Source organism: Myotis nattereri (assembly GCF_964212035.1).
Source record: "Myotis nattereri genome assembly, chromosome: 11".
Classification (NCBI taxonomy): Eukaryota; Metazoa; Chordata; class Mammalia; order Chiroptera; family Vespertilionidae; genus Myotis; species Myotis nattereri.
Genome location: NC_138086.1, coordinates 9,302,558 through 9,319,016, shown reverse-complemented (window position 1 = coordinate 9,319,016; position 16,459 = coordinate 9,302,558). Strand labels below are relative to the sequence as shown.

The window sequence follows — 16,459 nt, the reverse complement described above, 5'->3', positions numbered from 1 at the left end:
GAGAGGGCCCACTGAGCAGGAGCACCTCACATGCAGGAACGGAGCTGTGAAAAGTCACTGCCTGGCAGGGAGTGGGGTAGGAAGCAATACTTAGATGTCGCTCTATCCTCCCACCTCTGGTTTCCTGTCAGGACTTGCCATCAGCCAAAGCCACCTGGAACTCAGAACGCACAGGAGCCTGGCACTAAGCAGGAGAGACAGAGGACTGGCCTGGAGGGAGAAGTGGAGCATGATCAGCAAACAGTCTTGGGAAGAATCTCTAACTCCACATCCAGCTTGAAAACAAAACAACAGCAGCAACAAGCAAACAGGTCATTGATAAATACGCATAGGGCAGAGAGAGATTGTGGGTTAGCTGACTTTGGAATCAGCGCATGCAATGAGATAAGCAGCACAGTAGCTCTGATTTTAGTCTCCCTAAGAACCCACAGCAGGATACCCACTCTAGGTAGGAGAGATGGGAGGTGAGACTTTAGATCCACATGCCCCCACCCCAGCTTCAAGGTGAGCAGATGTGACTAAATCTATCTATTATATTAAGTTATATGTGAGATAACTTAAGAAGTATACTATTCCAATGGAAAGATGTGAGAATAAAAATCAGGTTTCTCGGGCCTATCAGGAACTGTGTTACTTTAGGAAATGGACTCAACACAATCTGTCCCAGTTTTTTCATCTGTAAAATGGAAGTAAAATATATATATATCCTAGATGAATCATAGGGTTGTGAAGCTCAAATAAGAAAATGGATATAGTTTCCTTTTGAAAAGTTAAACAAGCTCTACAACCGTCAAGCACTATCACTTTTGGATGCTATCTTACAAAGCTGGTCTCGGAGTATGTTTGCCAATCACCACATCCTCTCTTTTTAGCTATCTTTCCTCTACACATGGAGCACTTCACTTAACTCCAGCTTAAACATCACATACAAAGAGGAGATAAGCAGTAAGAAAATCCCAATGTGTTGCAATATCGCTGCATATTAAAAAGAAAGAACTAGATTCTACTGAACTCTGTTTGCGTGGTGCATATTCCCCTTTCCATAGGTCCTATTAACTTCAAAGGGACCTTCGTGCATGTAAATGATTATATTTATTGGATGTGCCAACTCCTTTTTATCCTCTGGGCACAATTAGAAATATCATAGGAAATTGAATGTTAGAGACTTGGACCCATATTTGATATTCTATAAGAAATGTCCCATAGTTACAGATGTTGAAAATCTTGCCCAATGGTACAGTTGTGAATTTCTAGTATTTCTTCTTCTATAACCCTTCAAATTATTTTTTCTTGGCTTTTAGAAGATTCCTTTTTATGTTGAAGGAAAATATCTTTAGGTCCAGTTAAACTAGTGATAAAGTATATATACTTGTCATACAACTTGGTATAGTCATAACAATTTAGACTGCATAGCTCTCTCTTTCACAAAATCATTCATGCTTCCCTGAGATTATATCTATAGTACTTACGGCAATTTTGTCCCTACTTCAAGTTAACTCTGGGAAGTGCTGGTAGAGTCTGTTTCTAGGAACTAAGTATCTGGTGGCCCAGTTTAATATCCACTAACCCACACTGTGATTTCAGTGTTCATTGTACATTCGGGCCACTATCAATATTCTTGTTAGGGTAACTATAGACTGAGATTTTCTCCAGTTGAAATCACCATAATCAATGGAAACAGATAATAGGTGTATGGAGAGCTACACTTTCACACTGATTTGTTGCCTATTCTCTTTATTTTTAAAAAATGTATTTTTCAGCCAGACTGGTGTGGCTCAGCAGTTGAGCACTGACCTATGAACCAAGAGGTCACTGGTTTGATTCCAGTCAGGGCACATGCCCAGGTTGCAGGCTTGATCCCTAGTAGGGGGCGAGCAGGAGGGAGCTGATGAATGATGTTTCTACTAGTATCTCTCTCTTCCTCTCCCTTTCTCTCTCTCTAAAAATCAATAAAAACATATTTTTAAAAAAAATTTATTTTTCAGTTACAGTTGACATCTGATATTAGTTTCAGGCGTATAACATAGACATTTATATATCCTACTAGAGGCCTGTGCACAAAAATTTGTGCACTTGCGGGGGGGGGGGGGCAGTCCTCAGCCTGGCCTGTGCCCTCTTGCAGTCTGGGACCCATCTGGGGATGACCACCTGCTGGCTTAGGCCCGCTCTCCAGGGTATTGGGTTCAAGCTGGCAGTCAGACATCCCTCTGGCAGCCCAGGAGCCCTCGGGTGATATCCACTTGCCAGCAGGGAGCAGGCCTAAGCTTCAGTCGGACATCCTTAGCACTGCTGAGGAGGCAGGAGAGGCTCCCACCACCACCGCTGTACTGGCAGCCATCAGCCTGGCTTGTGGCTGAGCAGAGCTCCCCCTGTGGGAGCACACTGACCACCAGGGGGCAGCTCCTGCATTGAGCGTCTGCCTTCTGGTGGTCAGTGTGTGTCATAGTGACCAGTCATTCCCAGTCATTCTGCTGTTAGGGTCAATTTGCATATTACCCTTTTATTATATAGGATAGAGGCCTGGTGCATGGGTGGAGGCTGGCTGGTTTGCCCTGAATGGTGTCCCGGATCAGGGTGGGGGTCCCGCTGGTGTGCCTGGCCAGCCTGGGTGAGGGACTGATGGCTATTTTCAGGCCAGCCAAGCCCCCCCAGCGGGGACCCTCACCCCATGAAGGTGTGGTCATCCTGAATGAGGGGCTGATGGCAGTTTGCAGGCTTGCCACAGCCCCCAGCCACCCAAGCTCCCAGTGGAGGCTGGCTGGAAGCAGGTATCTGGGATTTATTTATCTTTTATAATTGAAACTTTGTTGCCTTGAGCGGAGGCCACAGCCGGCCAGGGCAGGTGGGAAGCTTTGCTTCCTCCATTGCTGGGGCAACCAAGCCTTCTGCTTGCTCCAGCGCTATGGCTGCCAGCTGCCATCTTGGTTGGGTTAATTTGAATATAGTTGCACTGATTGGCTGGTGGGTGTGGCTTGGGGTGTAGCAGAGGTGTGGTCAATTTGCATGTTTCTTTTTTATTAGATTAGATGAAGTGATCACCCCAATAAGTCCAGTTGTTTGTGCTTTTTAAATTCAGTTGTATCAAGGCATTTGATGGAATTGTCTTTAGAACTAATTCTGACGATCATCTTAATTTCATTATCCCTTCTTATCAGTGCATATAAAGACCTTACAAGTGTTATAGACATGGCTCCTTAGCAATATTATATATACGTGCAAGAGAACAGCTTAGCTCTTTGTTTTTTAAAGGGACAGACATGAAAAGGGAAAAATGAGAGAAGCCTCTTGAATGAAGTATTTAGAAATATCATGAAAGAAAATGTATGCTGTTAAATGATGAAAACCTTTACTGGAAATGTACCTGTGTGCGATGGGTGGTGTGAAGAATAAAATGATTTTTATAATATTTTGATAGTATGACTTACAAAAGATTCATTTCAACTAGCCTTGTAGACAAACAAATAAAACTATTTCAAATTAATTTGGATCCACTTTACAGTATTTGTAAAAGTAAAGAAGGAGTCTAATTTTAGTAAATATTTAGAGAGCAAAACAATACAAAGCATATATATATATATACATATATATATATATATATATATATATATATATATGTATATATATATATATAAAATTTCTAGTGAAAATGTGTGTAAGTAGGTTTATTTTGAAAGGAAAAGTTTTACTCCCAGTGTCATAACCAATTAAATTCTCCAGGTAATGATCCCATTTGCATAGTGAGCGAAACCCACAAGTGGGAATTTTAATGGGCATACCACCTGAGTACAGTAATTGAGAGTGACACAACTTGAACTAGTTTTGTGCTTACCCCACTGAAAATTCTACTCATATTATTTTTAATGTCAACCTACAAGTCAAATTTCAATATGATGGATTTGTTCTTTTTTTAAGCACTGAGTTTGAATAAAAGAAAAGCTTTAATTCTGTTATGCATTGCATATCTTTGCTTTAACTAATCTGTAGTTCTGATTCTCATCATTGCTTCATTTTCTTAATTGTATTCATTAATGCCTGAATAATTAGGTTAAAAAGTCCTTAGCAGCCAAATGGTTTCCGGGTGGCAATTTAACATCCTTTTACCAGAATATGTATTACAGTTAAGTTGGTATATTCATTTACTGGAGTGTAATTGTGTAAATATGCTCAATTATTCTTTTTGAGGATCTAACAAAATCTAGTACAACATGTATTCATGGGTATTTCCCTCCTTCGCTTCAAGAGCAGTGAAACACAGTTCCCGCAGAGCTGATCACAGACTCCTTGTCATCTGCAGTTGTTACTTTTGAAAGGTTTTCTCCTTACCTCTCACTCACTGTTCACATCCTTGAAAGAACTGCATTCTGATTGAGGGATCCACATTAAATTATGTAATAAAGGTGATCTCAGGACTCTGAGAGTCAGAAACACAGTGTGCACTGTGCTTTCGAGGTTTTGAGATGACATTTTAAAACTTTTGTTTCACTCCAGAGTGCTTGAGAGACCAACTATTTGTAGGTGTTTGACACCACTCAACCATGTCTGTAATTGGCATAGCAACAAGCAGACAGGCTCTGTACATCTTTACACAGCAACCTACCAGGTTAAGAAATGTATTGGTTCAATATGAAACAGCAGGCTGTTTTTAGACATAGTTACTAGTGCACAAGCTTTAATATGGCTTTGCTTCATCCTATAATGAGATCTTTTGGTTCCCTGCTCAACAGGCTTTTATTCCTTCGCAAAAAGCTATGAACTATGTCAAGTGAGTCAGCTGCCTTTGTACACTCTCTTTCTTGGCTTTGGAGCGCAATTCCTTTGCTTCCTATCCCTTTATGCATCAGACAGAACTTAAGAACCTTTTCAGTTTCCAAGCTAAACTTAGAATTTGTTTGAGTTTGCTTTTCACCATTTTCCTAAAAATTACATTCTCAACCGAAACTCACACAAAGATCTTCCTGGAAGTGAACACTTGATTACAGAGTTATACTTGTTCTTTAACACATGTATCAAGACTCATTAGTAATGTGCCAAAGGATGGTTGTCTAAAGTTATTTCTTCATGGTCACCTCACAACCAAATCAGGAATCCTATAGTGAGCACCAAGGTAAGTAAGGGATAGAGGGCGTAACAGCCAAACAGACAATGGGACTAGAACTAGTCGCCAAAGTCAGCTGGAAGCTACTCTTGTGGACACCTGACAGCTGAGGCTGTAGCCCTTGTGGAAGATGTCATACTATTGTCCCAGTTCAACAGAGAACGGGCCAGCACAGATTTCTGCTTGCCTGAAGATCCTGCTTGCTAGATGGGGCTGGGCTATAGCTTTTCTTACATTCCTTTCACCTCCAGATTAGCTACTGCCTTCATCAAAATTTGGTCATTTATACAATACTTTCATTCCCAGTCCTTTAAAGTAGAGCAGTGGTTCTCAACCTCCCTAATGCCATGATCCTTTAATACAGTTCCTCATGTGGTGGTGACCCCCAACCATTAAATTATTTTTGTTGCTACTTCATAACTGTTATTTTGCTACTGTCATGAATCCTAACATAAATATCTGATATGCAGGATGTATTTTCATTGTTACAAATTGAAGATAATTAAAGCATAGTGATTAATCACAAAACAATATGTAATTATATATGTGTTTTCCGATGGTCTTAGGCGACCCCTGTGAAAGTGTTGTTTGACCCCCAAAGGAGTCGCGACCCACAGGTTGAGAACCGCTGAAGTAGAGAGAGCAGCCGTTGTCCATTTGGGGGTTTTCTGATGTGAAGATACATGGTAGATTTAGTCACCAGTGATAGTTTTTGGAGAGAGAAAGAAAAACCCTCCACATTAGGGCTGATCAAAATGTTATCCCTCCTCCACAACCCCTTCCATTTTAACCAAAATCTCTACAAGTAATTTTAAATAAGCAAGTAAATATTAGTAGCGTCACTGTTGAAACTAAGAATTTTCTCATGGGATGTGCCAAACTTCTTCCATGGTGTGAAACCTCCTGAGGGAGATAGGACTCTCCTGAGATGCCTGGAGAAAAGTCGCTAAAAAGTTCCCGCTTATAGTGGGCCATGGAAATGGTTAAAAAAACCCTCCTTGTAGTAACTAATCTTAGGTTTATTCCACACTGTATTTATATTGTTAAACCAATCAATATATTTGCTGCCTTTGAAAACAAAAACGGTATGCTTAATTACATTAGTGCAAAGGAAGAGAAAAATTGCTATTTTAGTATTTGATGAAATTTTATCACGCATGACAGGTTAGATGTAACAAAGCTACAGACCTACAAATCACAAGTAATTGTATAGGACATAAAGTTCTTGAATAACTTGAAAATTAATATTATTAATAAACTTATTCATCAGGTGGTTGGGTACATCTAAGCATTTCAACTGAAATTCAAGAGAGTAAGCCACGAATCCTCTGGACTTGAGTCTTATTTGTTTTAGGCAGTGACTCTGACATTTATAGCATTAGAATCTAAGGCACTGATAAAATTTGTATGGATGAAAAATGGGATGCTATTTCATAAGTTTTCCTTGGTTACTCCTTAAACTGTTCAGAGAAACCACTTCTTCAGGTAAAGAAAATGAATACAGTTGCTATACTGTCAGGACACACAAATAAAGTTATTATATTTCTAAATGAAAAGCCTTCTCCTGCGTAATTTTGGAGAGGTTAAATACTACCTGTAAAAAAATTCTTATTTAAAAATTGTGACAACTGAAACCCCTAAATGAGAATATTTCTGATGATTTACTTTTGGGTAAAATTCATTAAATCTAATACCTAACTTCATAGAACTTTCATGTTTAATCTAAGCAATGTAAAAAAATTACCACGCCCTAGCTGGTTTAGTTTAGTGGCTAGAGCATCAGCCTGAGGACTGAAGGGTCCTGGGTTTGATTCGGGTCAAGGGTATGAACCTCAGTTGCAGGCTCCTCAGGGCTCATGCAGGAGGCAACCAACTGATGTGTTTCTCTCACATCAATATTTCTCTCTGTCTTTCCCTCTCTCTTAACAATCAATGGAAAAATATCCTTGGGTAAGGATTAAAAAACAAAAACAACACCTTAATTTTTATAAGTTGAGAGATAATTCCAAAACAAATATATAAAAACAAGTTACTAAAAAAGGTACAAAACTTGCATTTTGACCTATTATGGAATACTGTTTTGAAATCAATATGTCAACTGTGATTTGCAGTATAAGCTTAAATGATATTTTTCATAGTTCATGATGGGTGTGATTTACATAAGGAGACTAGAAAATCTTCAAAAAGGGAATGAACATGATAAAAGCCTCAGGTTTTAAAATTACAGTTGAATTTTTTTAAATAGCAATTAACATATCAATTACATAGGACAGAACATATCTACAAAATATTCTAAAGCACAAGAGAGAGGTCATATTTTTATTTCAAAGTAATGTATTCAGGATAATACAGGTCAAGTGTAAAAATGAGATTGCTTCTACATTTAAAAGGAGACTGAGTCTATAACTGTAAACTATATCACTTAGTCACAATGGCCATATAATTCAACAAAACATTTTACATACAGAAATTCTAAAACATATTGAAATTATTTTCACAATTTGTTTCCAATTTATTATTTAAAAAGTAATACAAGTGATACCATTATAATTATTTAATAGGAAAGGAGTTAAGGGAAGACTAGATAATATAGGCATGCCATTTATACAGCTTTGCTAGAACGCTGTCGTTTAACCCTCTCCCAGCCTGTTCCCCAATGACCAATGGGGGGAGGGACTGAACAAAGGCAGTTTGGATGCATGCCCAGCCAGGTCTGGGTGACATGGGAAGGTGCTTAGCTGTCAGTCACACCTGGAAGCGAGTCAGTGGCCGGAACAGGCATGGCCACAGCAAAGGCGTGAGACCTGAATAGCTAAACTCCTAGACAAGAGGAGTTTCCTCTCGTGGCTCCCTTGCCTGATGTTTGTGCCTGACCCTTGTGCAAAGGGCCATGTCCCTGCACTCACCCACGTGGTCCACGGCCATGTGGGCTCCCCATGGAATAACGGACTCTAACCAGCCTGATGCTCTGCCAGAACCAGCTGCAACACGGTCGTTCCGCACGCTGGCTTTGCTTCTGGCTCTATTGGGACCCCAGCGGCACCTTTCTCAGGACTGGCTGAAGGACATGGGAACTGTGGAGCCCAAGGAAGGTAACTCCCTGCAAACAGAGCCTTTTTCCGCACCCCGTTTTTCTGTGGGGGCTCCTGACAATGCTTATTGCAGAAGTACCCCAAGAACCCCATTCCCACGCGTGACAGGGCAATCTGGCCCACTAATTTCCCTGGGAACACCAGGTACTTTATGGAATGACTGCAAAGTACACAACAGAGGAAAAGGGCTATGGGTATAAATATGAAAAAAAATTCTATTAGTGTTCCCTGTTACAGAGAAACATTATTTTAAAAGTGCTCATATTTTTACTGCAAATTATAGCAGAATATATTTAAGTATTAGACAAACCACTTAGTTGAAAAATTTTGCAGGATAACAAGTGAAATATTTTAATAATTTTAGATCATTAGAATGCTCTATAGGTAAATACACAGATGACATACATCCTAATATATATATACCTAAGGTAACTCTGGGTACATGTAAATATTCAGATTCTGGTTACTTATATTTGACATAACAACTAAAATACAAGGAATAGAAAGATAAGGAAGAGAAAGACAGATTTTTACTAGAATTCTATTTAAACCAGGCACTTTAAAGTTGTGAGTGTGTGCATGTGTGTAAACGGGGGCGTCAACTATTTTTTAAGTACTTTAGGTAAAGATATAAGTAGAAACTAGGTTTCATCTCAACAACAACAACAAAAAAACATAGGTAGCATTGCTGTGCTTTAGATTTAAAATTTCTCTTAAAAGGCTAGGTTTGCTAAAAAGCTTCCTAAAAATATGCACTTGTTTTTACTCTTAATTTGATATTCAACCAGAAAAATTAAAAAACTATTAATCCAAAGTATATTTTCAAAATTTCTACAAGAAATTACATTACATCAAACCAAACTACAACTTCAAGAAGATCAAATTTAGGAGACCACGTAGTGTGAAAATTTCCTCTTCCTCTTATCTGCCCAACACAGTCTCTATCTCAAGAGCAATATACTCAGTCATATAATTGACTTATTTCAGTACACTTAAGGTTTCATAACCTGCCATGTTAGTTCAATTTTACATAAAATCGCAATACTGAAATTGGTCACAGTAGTGGATGTCAAGACTCCCACTGTACTAGAAGAATGGCTTACTGTTTATAAAATACAACAATGCTTAAGAAACAAACCAAAAAAAACTCCATGAACCCCCTTAGAAAACAACACAATTCTCAAGTAAAAAAAAAAAAAAGAAAAGAAAGCTTTTGAATTAATCAAAACAAAAATACTGGGAGTTTAATATTAAAAAATCTCCTAATTTAAATGCAATTTGTCAAAAGTATTTCACATTCTTTAGAAAACATGGTTTTTAAATAAGGCCTTCTGTTTTTATCCAAAACTTTATCATAACTTTTAAATTATGTGTAAAAAATGTATATTTTAAATTTTATAGTGTTTTTTTAAAGCTATAGGTTTTACAACTAAAGAGAATACATACTTAAGGTCTTTTTTTCTTTAACTGCTTAAAAACACACACAGTTCAGGCTATTCACCTAAAACTTTGCCCTAAATCCAAATAATTCATTCCAGCAGCAGATGAATCACTCATTCTAAGAGGTTTCCTCAAATGTCACATTCTCCTTGAAACTTCCTGGACATTCCAGCAGATATTAGTTGTTCTTTTCTGTGTATTGCACTCCTATATCCTTTTGAGTTTCTCTCTCTCATCATCCCCACAGTATGCCTCGTGGTTCATTTTTTACTGGTCTCGTTCCTCCGCTAAACTCTATTCTCTCGTGGGTGGAAGTTGAATGACAGCCATCTCTGCATCTCGGCAGATGACACACAGTAGGCACTTGATGCCTGTTGAACAAATGGCGAAAGGGGAGAACAGGGCATAAAGGTAAACTGGGGGCGCCCAACTGCTATTTGGATTTGTTTCCCAAAGTTTACTCTAAAGTAAAAATGTTTACTGTTAACCATTAATAGATACACATGAAAATTAGTCTGCTTGTAATACCCACGAAGAAATAATACATTTGGAGCAAAAGCCTTCTGATAATGATGAAAAGAAATAGAAATATGTATGAAAAGGAGGAAATATTTAGTTTTGTTTTTGTTGTTGTTGTTTTTTGGGGGAGGGGGGTTTGGTCAAAATGTCCCTTAGTCATTGAATCCTATTAAAGAGCTTCAAAGTAGTTAAAATTTCACATATTAAACCAAGCAGATTTGGTTAGAGGGGAAAAAAGGCTTTCAGAGATTACTAAAATGAGTTAACAGTGCAAATACTAGGTTGCTTATTTCATGAAATCTTACCATGTGCTTTTTTTCTTCCTTAAAAGGAAAATTTTAAAACACTCTCCAGTTTTAACGCAAACAAAAGATAAATATTTATGAAGGAAAACAGATTCCACAGCATTCCATACAGATTTCCAAACAGTCTGATGATTCACAACAGGCGTCCATGATGCCACAGTCCATGTCACAAGGGCAGTTGCAGTCATCCCCTACTTCATCTCCGCAGCAACAGCAGCAGGCCTCTGAGGTACAGATGCCACAGGAAGCTTGTCCCAGGACGATGTTGCAGAGGGTCAGGAATTCACAGAACAAGCAGGCGAGGATGCAGTGGACACAGCAATCTTCATTTTCAATCGGGAAGAGGCCGCAGAGTGGGAAAAAGGAACACAAAATACAGAAATCATCAAGAGGCTGAATAATAAGTTGGTCAAAATAAGTAATCCAGAACCCAATGATATGCTTTCCTGGAAAGCTCAAAAATAAACTTAAGTTAAATTCTAGATGAACGAACTTTAGAACTAAGACTCCATATGAGAAAAAAAAAAAGGTTGTAGCTGTCTATACATGCACGAATGGATGTGGGTGAGATTATTACTGTCAGACACTATGCAACAACCCTTGGTACTAGATTCCCCCCTTCTGTACATCCATCTTCCCTGTATCCTACTGCTCTCTATAACAGAGGCTAAAATGATTCCATGACATTGAAGTCTTTCAGAAATAAAAAATTCCTTCAACTGCTCCACTGACCTGCTCCAAAAATTGAGGGAAAAAAAGGCAGATTCAGTATATTATTGGATAATGGAATCAATAGTTAAATTGGAATCTATTCAACTGGGATCAGCATGTTTTACTGGCCAATAAAACTGACTCAATTTCATGGTATCAAATATTTTTAGTTTCACAAGAACTGAAGAAAAACTGAGACTTCTGTGTAGGTCCAACCATTGTTCCTGGAATCCAAGTTCTTCTGCCCATTTCTAACAAAGGATTTGTCCCTTAACAACTGTGAATGATGACACAGGGACGCCGCTTTCCCGCTGCCAGTGTGGCAAAGTCTTTGCATTTCTATTATTTCCTGAGACATCTCTAATGATCCCTCTTTAAAACAATCTCTAGCAAATTTCACCAACTGATATAAAAAGGCCAGATATCAAAGAGATCATAATCTAGAGATTTCATACCCCATATTCTAAACTTCTTTCCTTTAGAATAGTGATTTTCAATCTTTTTCATGTCATCGCTTACATAAACTACTTACTAAAATTCTGCCGCACACCAACAAATACATTCTTTTGCTGATCTGATTAAAAAGTAGGTATGATTTTGATTCATTCACACTGGACTGCAATTGTTGTGTTGGTTGTTGTCATTTTTTTTTTTTTTATACAACCTAGGGGAAGAAAAGTCAGTGCCTCTGACTAGTCAGGTATTGCATGTTTTAAAAATCCCTGCAGCGCACTGGTTGGAAATCACTGCTTTAGAGTTTTGTGGCAAGTGAGAGAAGCAGCTGAAGAAATTTCTATTTCTGGGGGACTTTAACATGCGTCATAAAATTATTTAAGACCAATGTTATAGGACCTTTTTCCAATTTCAGAAATACTTGTGCATTTTTACCAGGACTATTTCTGGGTTTGTGTGTTGTTGTTGGTTGGTATTTTGTTTCGCTTTTTCTGCATTTTATACAATGAGAGCTTGAGGAGGGGATTCTGCTTCCAGCAGCAGCCATGCGGAGCCGCCCCGCCCCATCCCAGTCACATCCATTATGTTTCAGTACTGGCTTGAAAATTGGGTGCCGCTGAAGGAGTTTCAGGAAATTGTGTGACCATCCCATAATAAGCTCCCCAACTCCTTGAATATGCCCGTTCCTCTGTAGTCTCTCACTTCAGAGTCTCTAACTTTGTAAAAGTGGGGAATGTGCAAACACAAGGTCATATTCTAAATGCCAGGTGGCAAAGCAGGGAGGGTCCGAAAAGAATTCAAAAGAGAAACTCCAGAGCTGTTTGTAGAATTTAAGGCTTCAAATAACGCCACAACCTTTCCTTTCATTCCTGGGCCCACTCTGACATACAATGGTCTGTACAACAACAGGAAAAAAGATCACAGAGTTGTGAGGGTGTGCAAGTTTCTCTCCGTCTTCCCTAAGGTTTTAGTAGTAGCCGATCCTATCAGGAGAACGTGGAGAGCACCCACATGAATCCACATTCATAACCTTGGAAAGTACTGGGTTTCTACAGCGTGGCTGTGGTTTATCTCTTTATAAACTTTTATCCTAATATCTAAAGTTATATGTCTCTGTACATTTGAGCTTTTATAGGAATCATATTATTATTATTATTATCATTTGTAAAATATTTGAAATGTTATAAAGAGCTAGCTTTATTATCATTATTATTATTATGAAAATAATGTTGAATTGGCAGTAAGCCACACTTGTGATCTTAACCTTCTTTTCCTCTGCTGGATGCTGTATTTCAAGACTGAAAGAAAGAAGCTATAAAAACTCACTTGAGCCCTAACCGGTTTGGCTCAGTGGATCAGCCTGTGGACTGAAGGGTCCCAGGTTCGATTCCAGTCAAGGGCATGTACCTTAGTTGCGGGCACATCCCCAGTAGGAAGTGTGCAGGAGGCAGCTGATCAATGTTTCTCTCTCATTGATGGTTCTAACTCTCTATCCCTTTCCCTTCCTCTCTGTAAAAAAAATCAATAAAATATATTTTTAAAAAAACTCACTTGACACTGAAGAACCTTTAATTGAGTAATTTTAAAACAACACCATAGAATTCCTGTGAATAGCATTTTTGTTCAAAAGTATGTGTTTCAGATTTACCCTTTTTTAATGTAGCTACAGTCCACCTATTTTCCAGGTGTATAGTATTCCATTGTTCTAATGTATCATCATTTATTTATCCATCATACTATTTATGAATACTTGGTCACTGCCAGTGTTTTGGTATTCTAAACATGACTGTTTGAAATAATTCTGTGCAAATCTCTTAGAGCACAAATGCTAAGTAAGTAGCAGAATAATGGCTGGGTTACAGGGTGTGCATATGTTTAATCTTATTAGGTAATTCCAAATTTGTTTCCAAATGACTGCTTCAAAATGTATTCCCACCAATCAAGTATGAAAATGCTCACGGTTCCATCTCCTTGACAATACTTGACACTGGCATAATCTCATACATGCCAATTAGTTGAGTAGGAACGGGTGTCCCACTGTGGTTTTACTTATGCACTAAGTTTGGACACCTTTTCATGTGTCCGTGCCATTCGTGTTTCCTCTGCTTTGAAACGGATGTTCAGCGTGTTCATGCTTTCCACTCACTTTTCTATTGATTTGCCTCTTTTTTTTCCGCATTGATCTGTAAAGTTTTTAATAATCAAGATATCAGGCCTTTGTCAAATATAATTGTCCTTTCTCAGTATGTGGCTTTCTCAGATGACAAGAAACAGATGAGTTAATTTTTAGACCATAAGAAATTGAAGTTATCAATAGAAATCCAAATTGTTTTGTAATTAGCTGGAGATATGGGGCTGGATGGCTGAGGAAGTGAAGGGGCAAATGGACAAGTCTGACAAATTAGTGAGAAGAAGAGGAGGCATTACGAAGATTTGGGAGCATAAATAAATAAACAGTTTCTGTGTCTGATTCCGAACAAGGGAGCCAGCCACGCCTATATACAGAAAGGAAGAAGACACCAGTAAGTAATCAGGAGGAACAAACTGAGTGTTATTGGTGTGAAATCAACAGTCTTGGATGAAGAGAGGTGGAACTGGCATTCCAAACTAAACAACTCATTCCATTCATAGGATATATTACTTAGAAAATTAAAATATCTTCCAGATTGTAGACAATAATGACAGCTGTCATACAGAAATCAGAAGTCCTAAGCCAAGAATAAAATCTCTCCAAATTCCTACATTTAGCCAACAGATCTACAAGTTAATTTAGTCTGTTACTGTCTTTGTATTTTTAGTAAACAAAGAAATGTTTTAAAAAGTTCTTAGCTCTATATAGATCAAACACTCCTTTTCTAGCCTGTCTTCTATAACACATGATTTCTATAACTAATAGGTTTGAGTGTGGTTTTACATACACAGGAAGCCTAGCATTAATGAAGAAAAAGTATTTATTGGCTGTTGTCAGAATTAAAATAGGTGTTATCTTGGGACAGTGTTTTCATCACTCTTTCATTAAAAAAAACCCACAAAACTATTTAAGAAACTTACTTTATACTGAACTCTTGTTTTAAGGTCTTTATAAATATTAATTCATTCAATTCCAATAATATTCCTAAGCAGCAGTTATCCCCATTTTATCAATACAGAGAAAGATTTATAGGAAATTTATGAAATTTATCCAAGTCATAGAGGCAATAAGTAGCAGCTGCCTCTCGTAGGGCTGGGTCACTCCTAACATTCACTTAATCTTCCTGGGGGGGACATCAGTTATAAATCCAAAACATTCTGCTGATTTGTCTTGTTGATTTGTTTTTGGCCTTGAGTCAAGTCCCTTTTCCTTTCTAAAGATGATTCTGAATTTCAGTTTTAATGAAGAGTTGATAGTAAATGTTAACCTTCACCAAGTAAGAGTAAAGTTGATGAATTGCTGCCAGTCACATTGTCAAAACAGACATAAGAAAGAGATGTCACAATCAAAAGAAAGAACACTGTCTAATTAAAATATAAAAATTAAGGCCTAAGTTATATGAACAAGAACAATGTTGCTATTACATAGGAACTCTAGTGGAAAAACTAGAGTGGTAAAAACGACAGAGGTCTCAAAATAATAAGCTCTTTATGTAAATATTAAAACTTACAAAAAATAGACAACTTATCTAAACACACCTCCTATATAATTACTGGAAAAGCGCTTGGGCTACTGTGAAAAACCAAATCTATTAACAGGTCCCTGAAAAAAAAAAAAAACACAAACCAAAATGCATTCTAGAGATTAAAGTGATACGAAACAAAGTGAATTTACAGAGACATCTACCATAGACTTTTATTTCCTGTACTTTATAAGTAGAAAACACCAACTATAACAACCAAAAGGAAAAAAATGAATCCCTAATATTATCAAATCAATTAATAATCTGACTTTGCATTCCTTGCCAGAAACATCTTTCTTTTCATCGGTGTTCTAGAAAGAGTTTATTTGTGACTTGGGGTAATAAAAGTTAAATAAACTAAGAAAAAAATAGTTGTTACAGTTTCTACCACCTCCATCCCCACCAACCCCAGCAGAATCAAAAATCATAAAAGGCATTAAGATGTTGGTTTTATTTGAAGCAAAGAGAGGATTATAAGAATTATCAAACTAAGACTTAAATAGAAAAACAAACTATAAAAAAGATGATTCCTCCACATCCATGAAGTTCACTGTTTGAAATAATTCTTTGCCCCATTACTGAGGTTTTCAGTTTTTATGGTTTTATTCAGTCATATGTGCAGTTTAACCTCTGAGAAACCAGCTAGGTTTTAGGAAAAGGTCCCTGTCCCAAATCGGGCCAACCAAGAACTGCACAATTTAGTGGACGACTGAGAAGAGATGGACAGCTACTGCAAATTTAGAGGGGAAAAATTCATACCAGCAGCCAAGTAGCTAAAAAAAAAAAAAAAAAAGGATGAAAGGAAATCTTCAGCACAATGTTTTATTGTTTAAAAAAGTTATGAATCACTGCAGACACAAACCCAAACAAAATCTTTACGTTTTATAAAAGGTCATCAGTGTTAAAGCCACGTAGCTGGTCTATCTGGAAATAAGCTACTAGCTTCCCAATACCAATGAAGGCAACCACTGAGACCTAAGCAGCATCTCAGATGACAGACGAACATATCTGTGACTAATCCAAGGGGCTTTGTTGTGTTTAAAAATGAGAGTGAAGATTCATTTCTTTAAGAGCATGTTCATTTAATAACAAAATGATCCCTAACTGATGCACCCAATCGTATATGGCCCAAACTGGGAAAATATGAGGAAAACAGTTTGTTACAGTAAAAGAAACCCCGACCTCGAGCCA

General features: G+C 37.8%; 1 protein-coding gene across 1 annotated transcript in view; it reads right to left on the bottom strand.

The window, feature by feature from the left end:
- Positions 1-9,597: 9,597 nt before the first annotated feature.
- Positions 9,598-16,459, bottom strand: part of MDFIC (MyoD family inhibitor domain containing) — an 89,554-nt gene continuing 82,692 nt past the window's right edge. Inside the window, exon 5 of the mRNA XM_081102603.1 lies at positions 9,598-10,774. Coding sequence (XP_080958729.1) covers positions 10,527-10,774 — 248 coding nt within the window. The 3' untranslated portion in view covers positions 9,598-10,526. The remainder of the gene's footprint in view (positions 10,775-16,459) is intronic.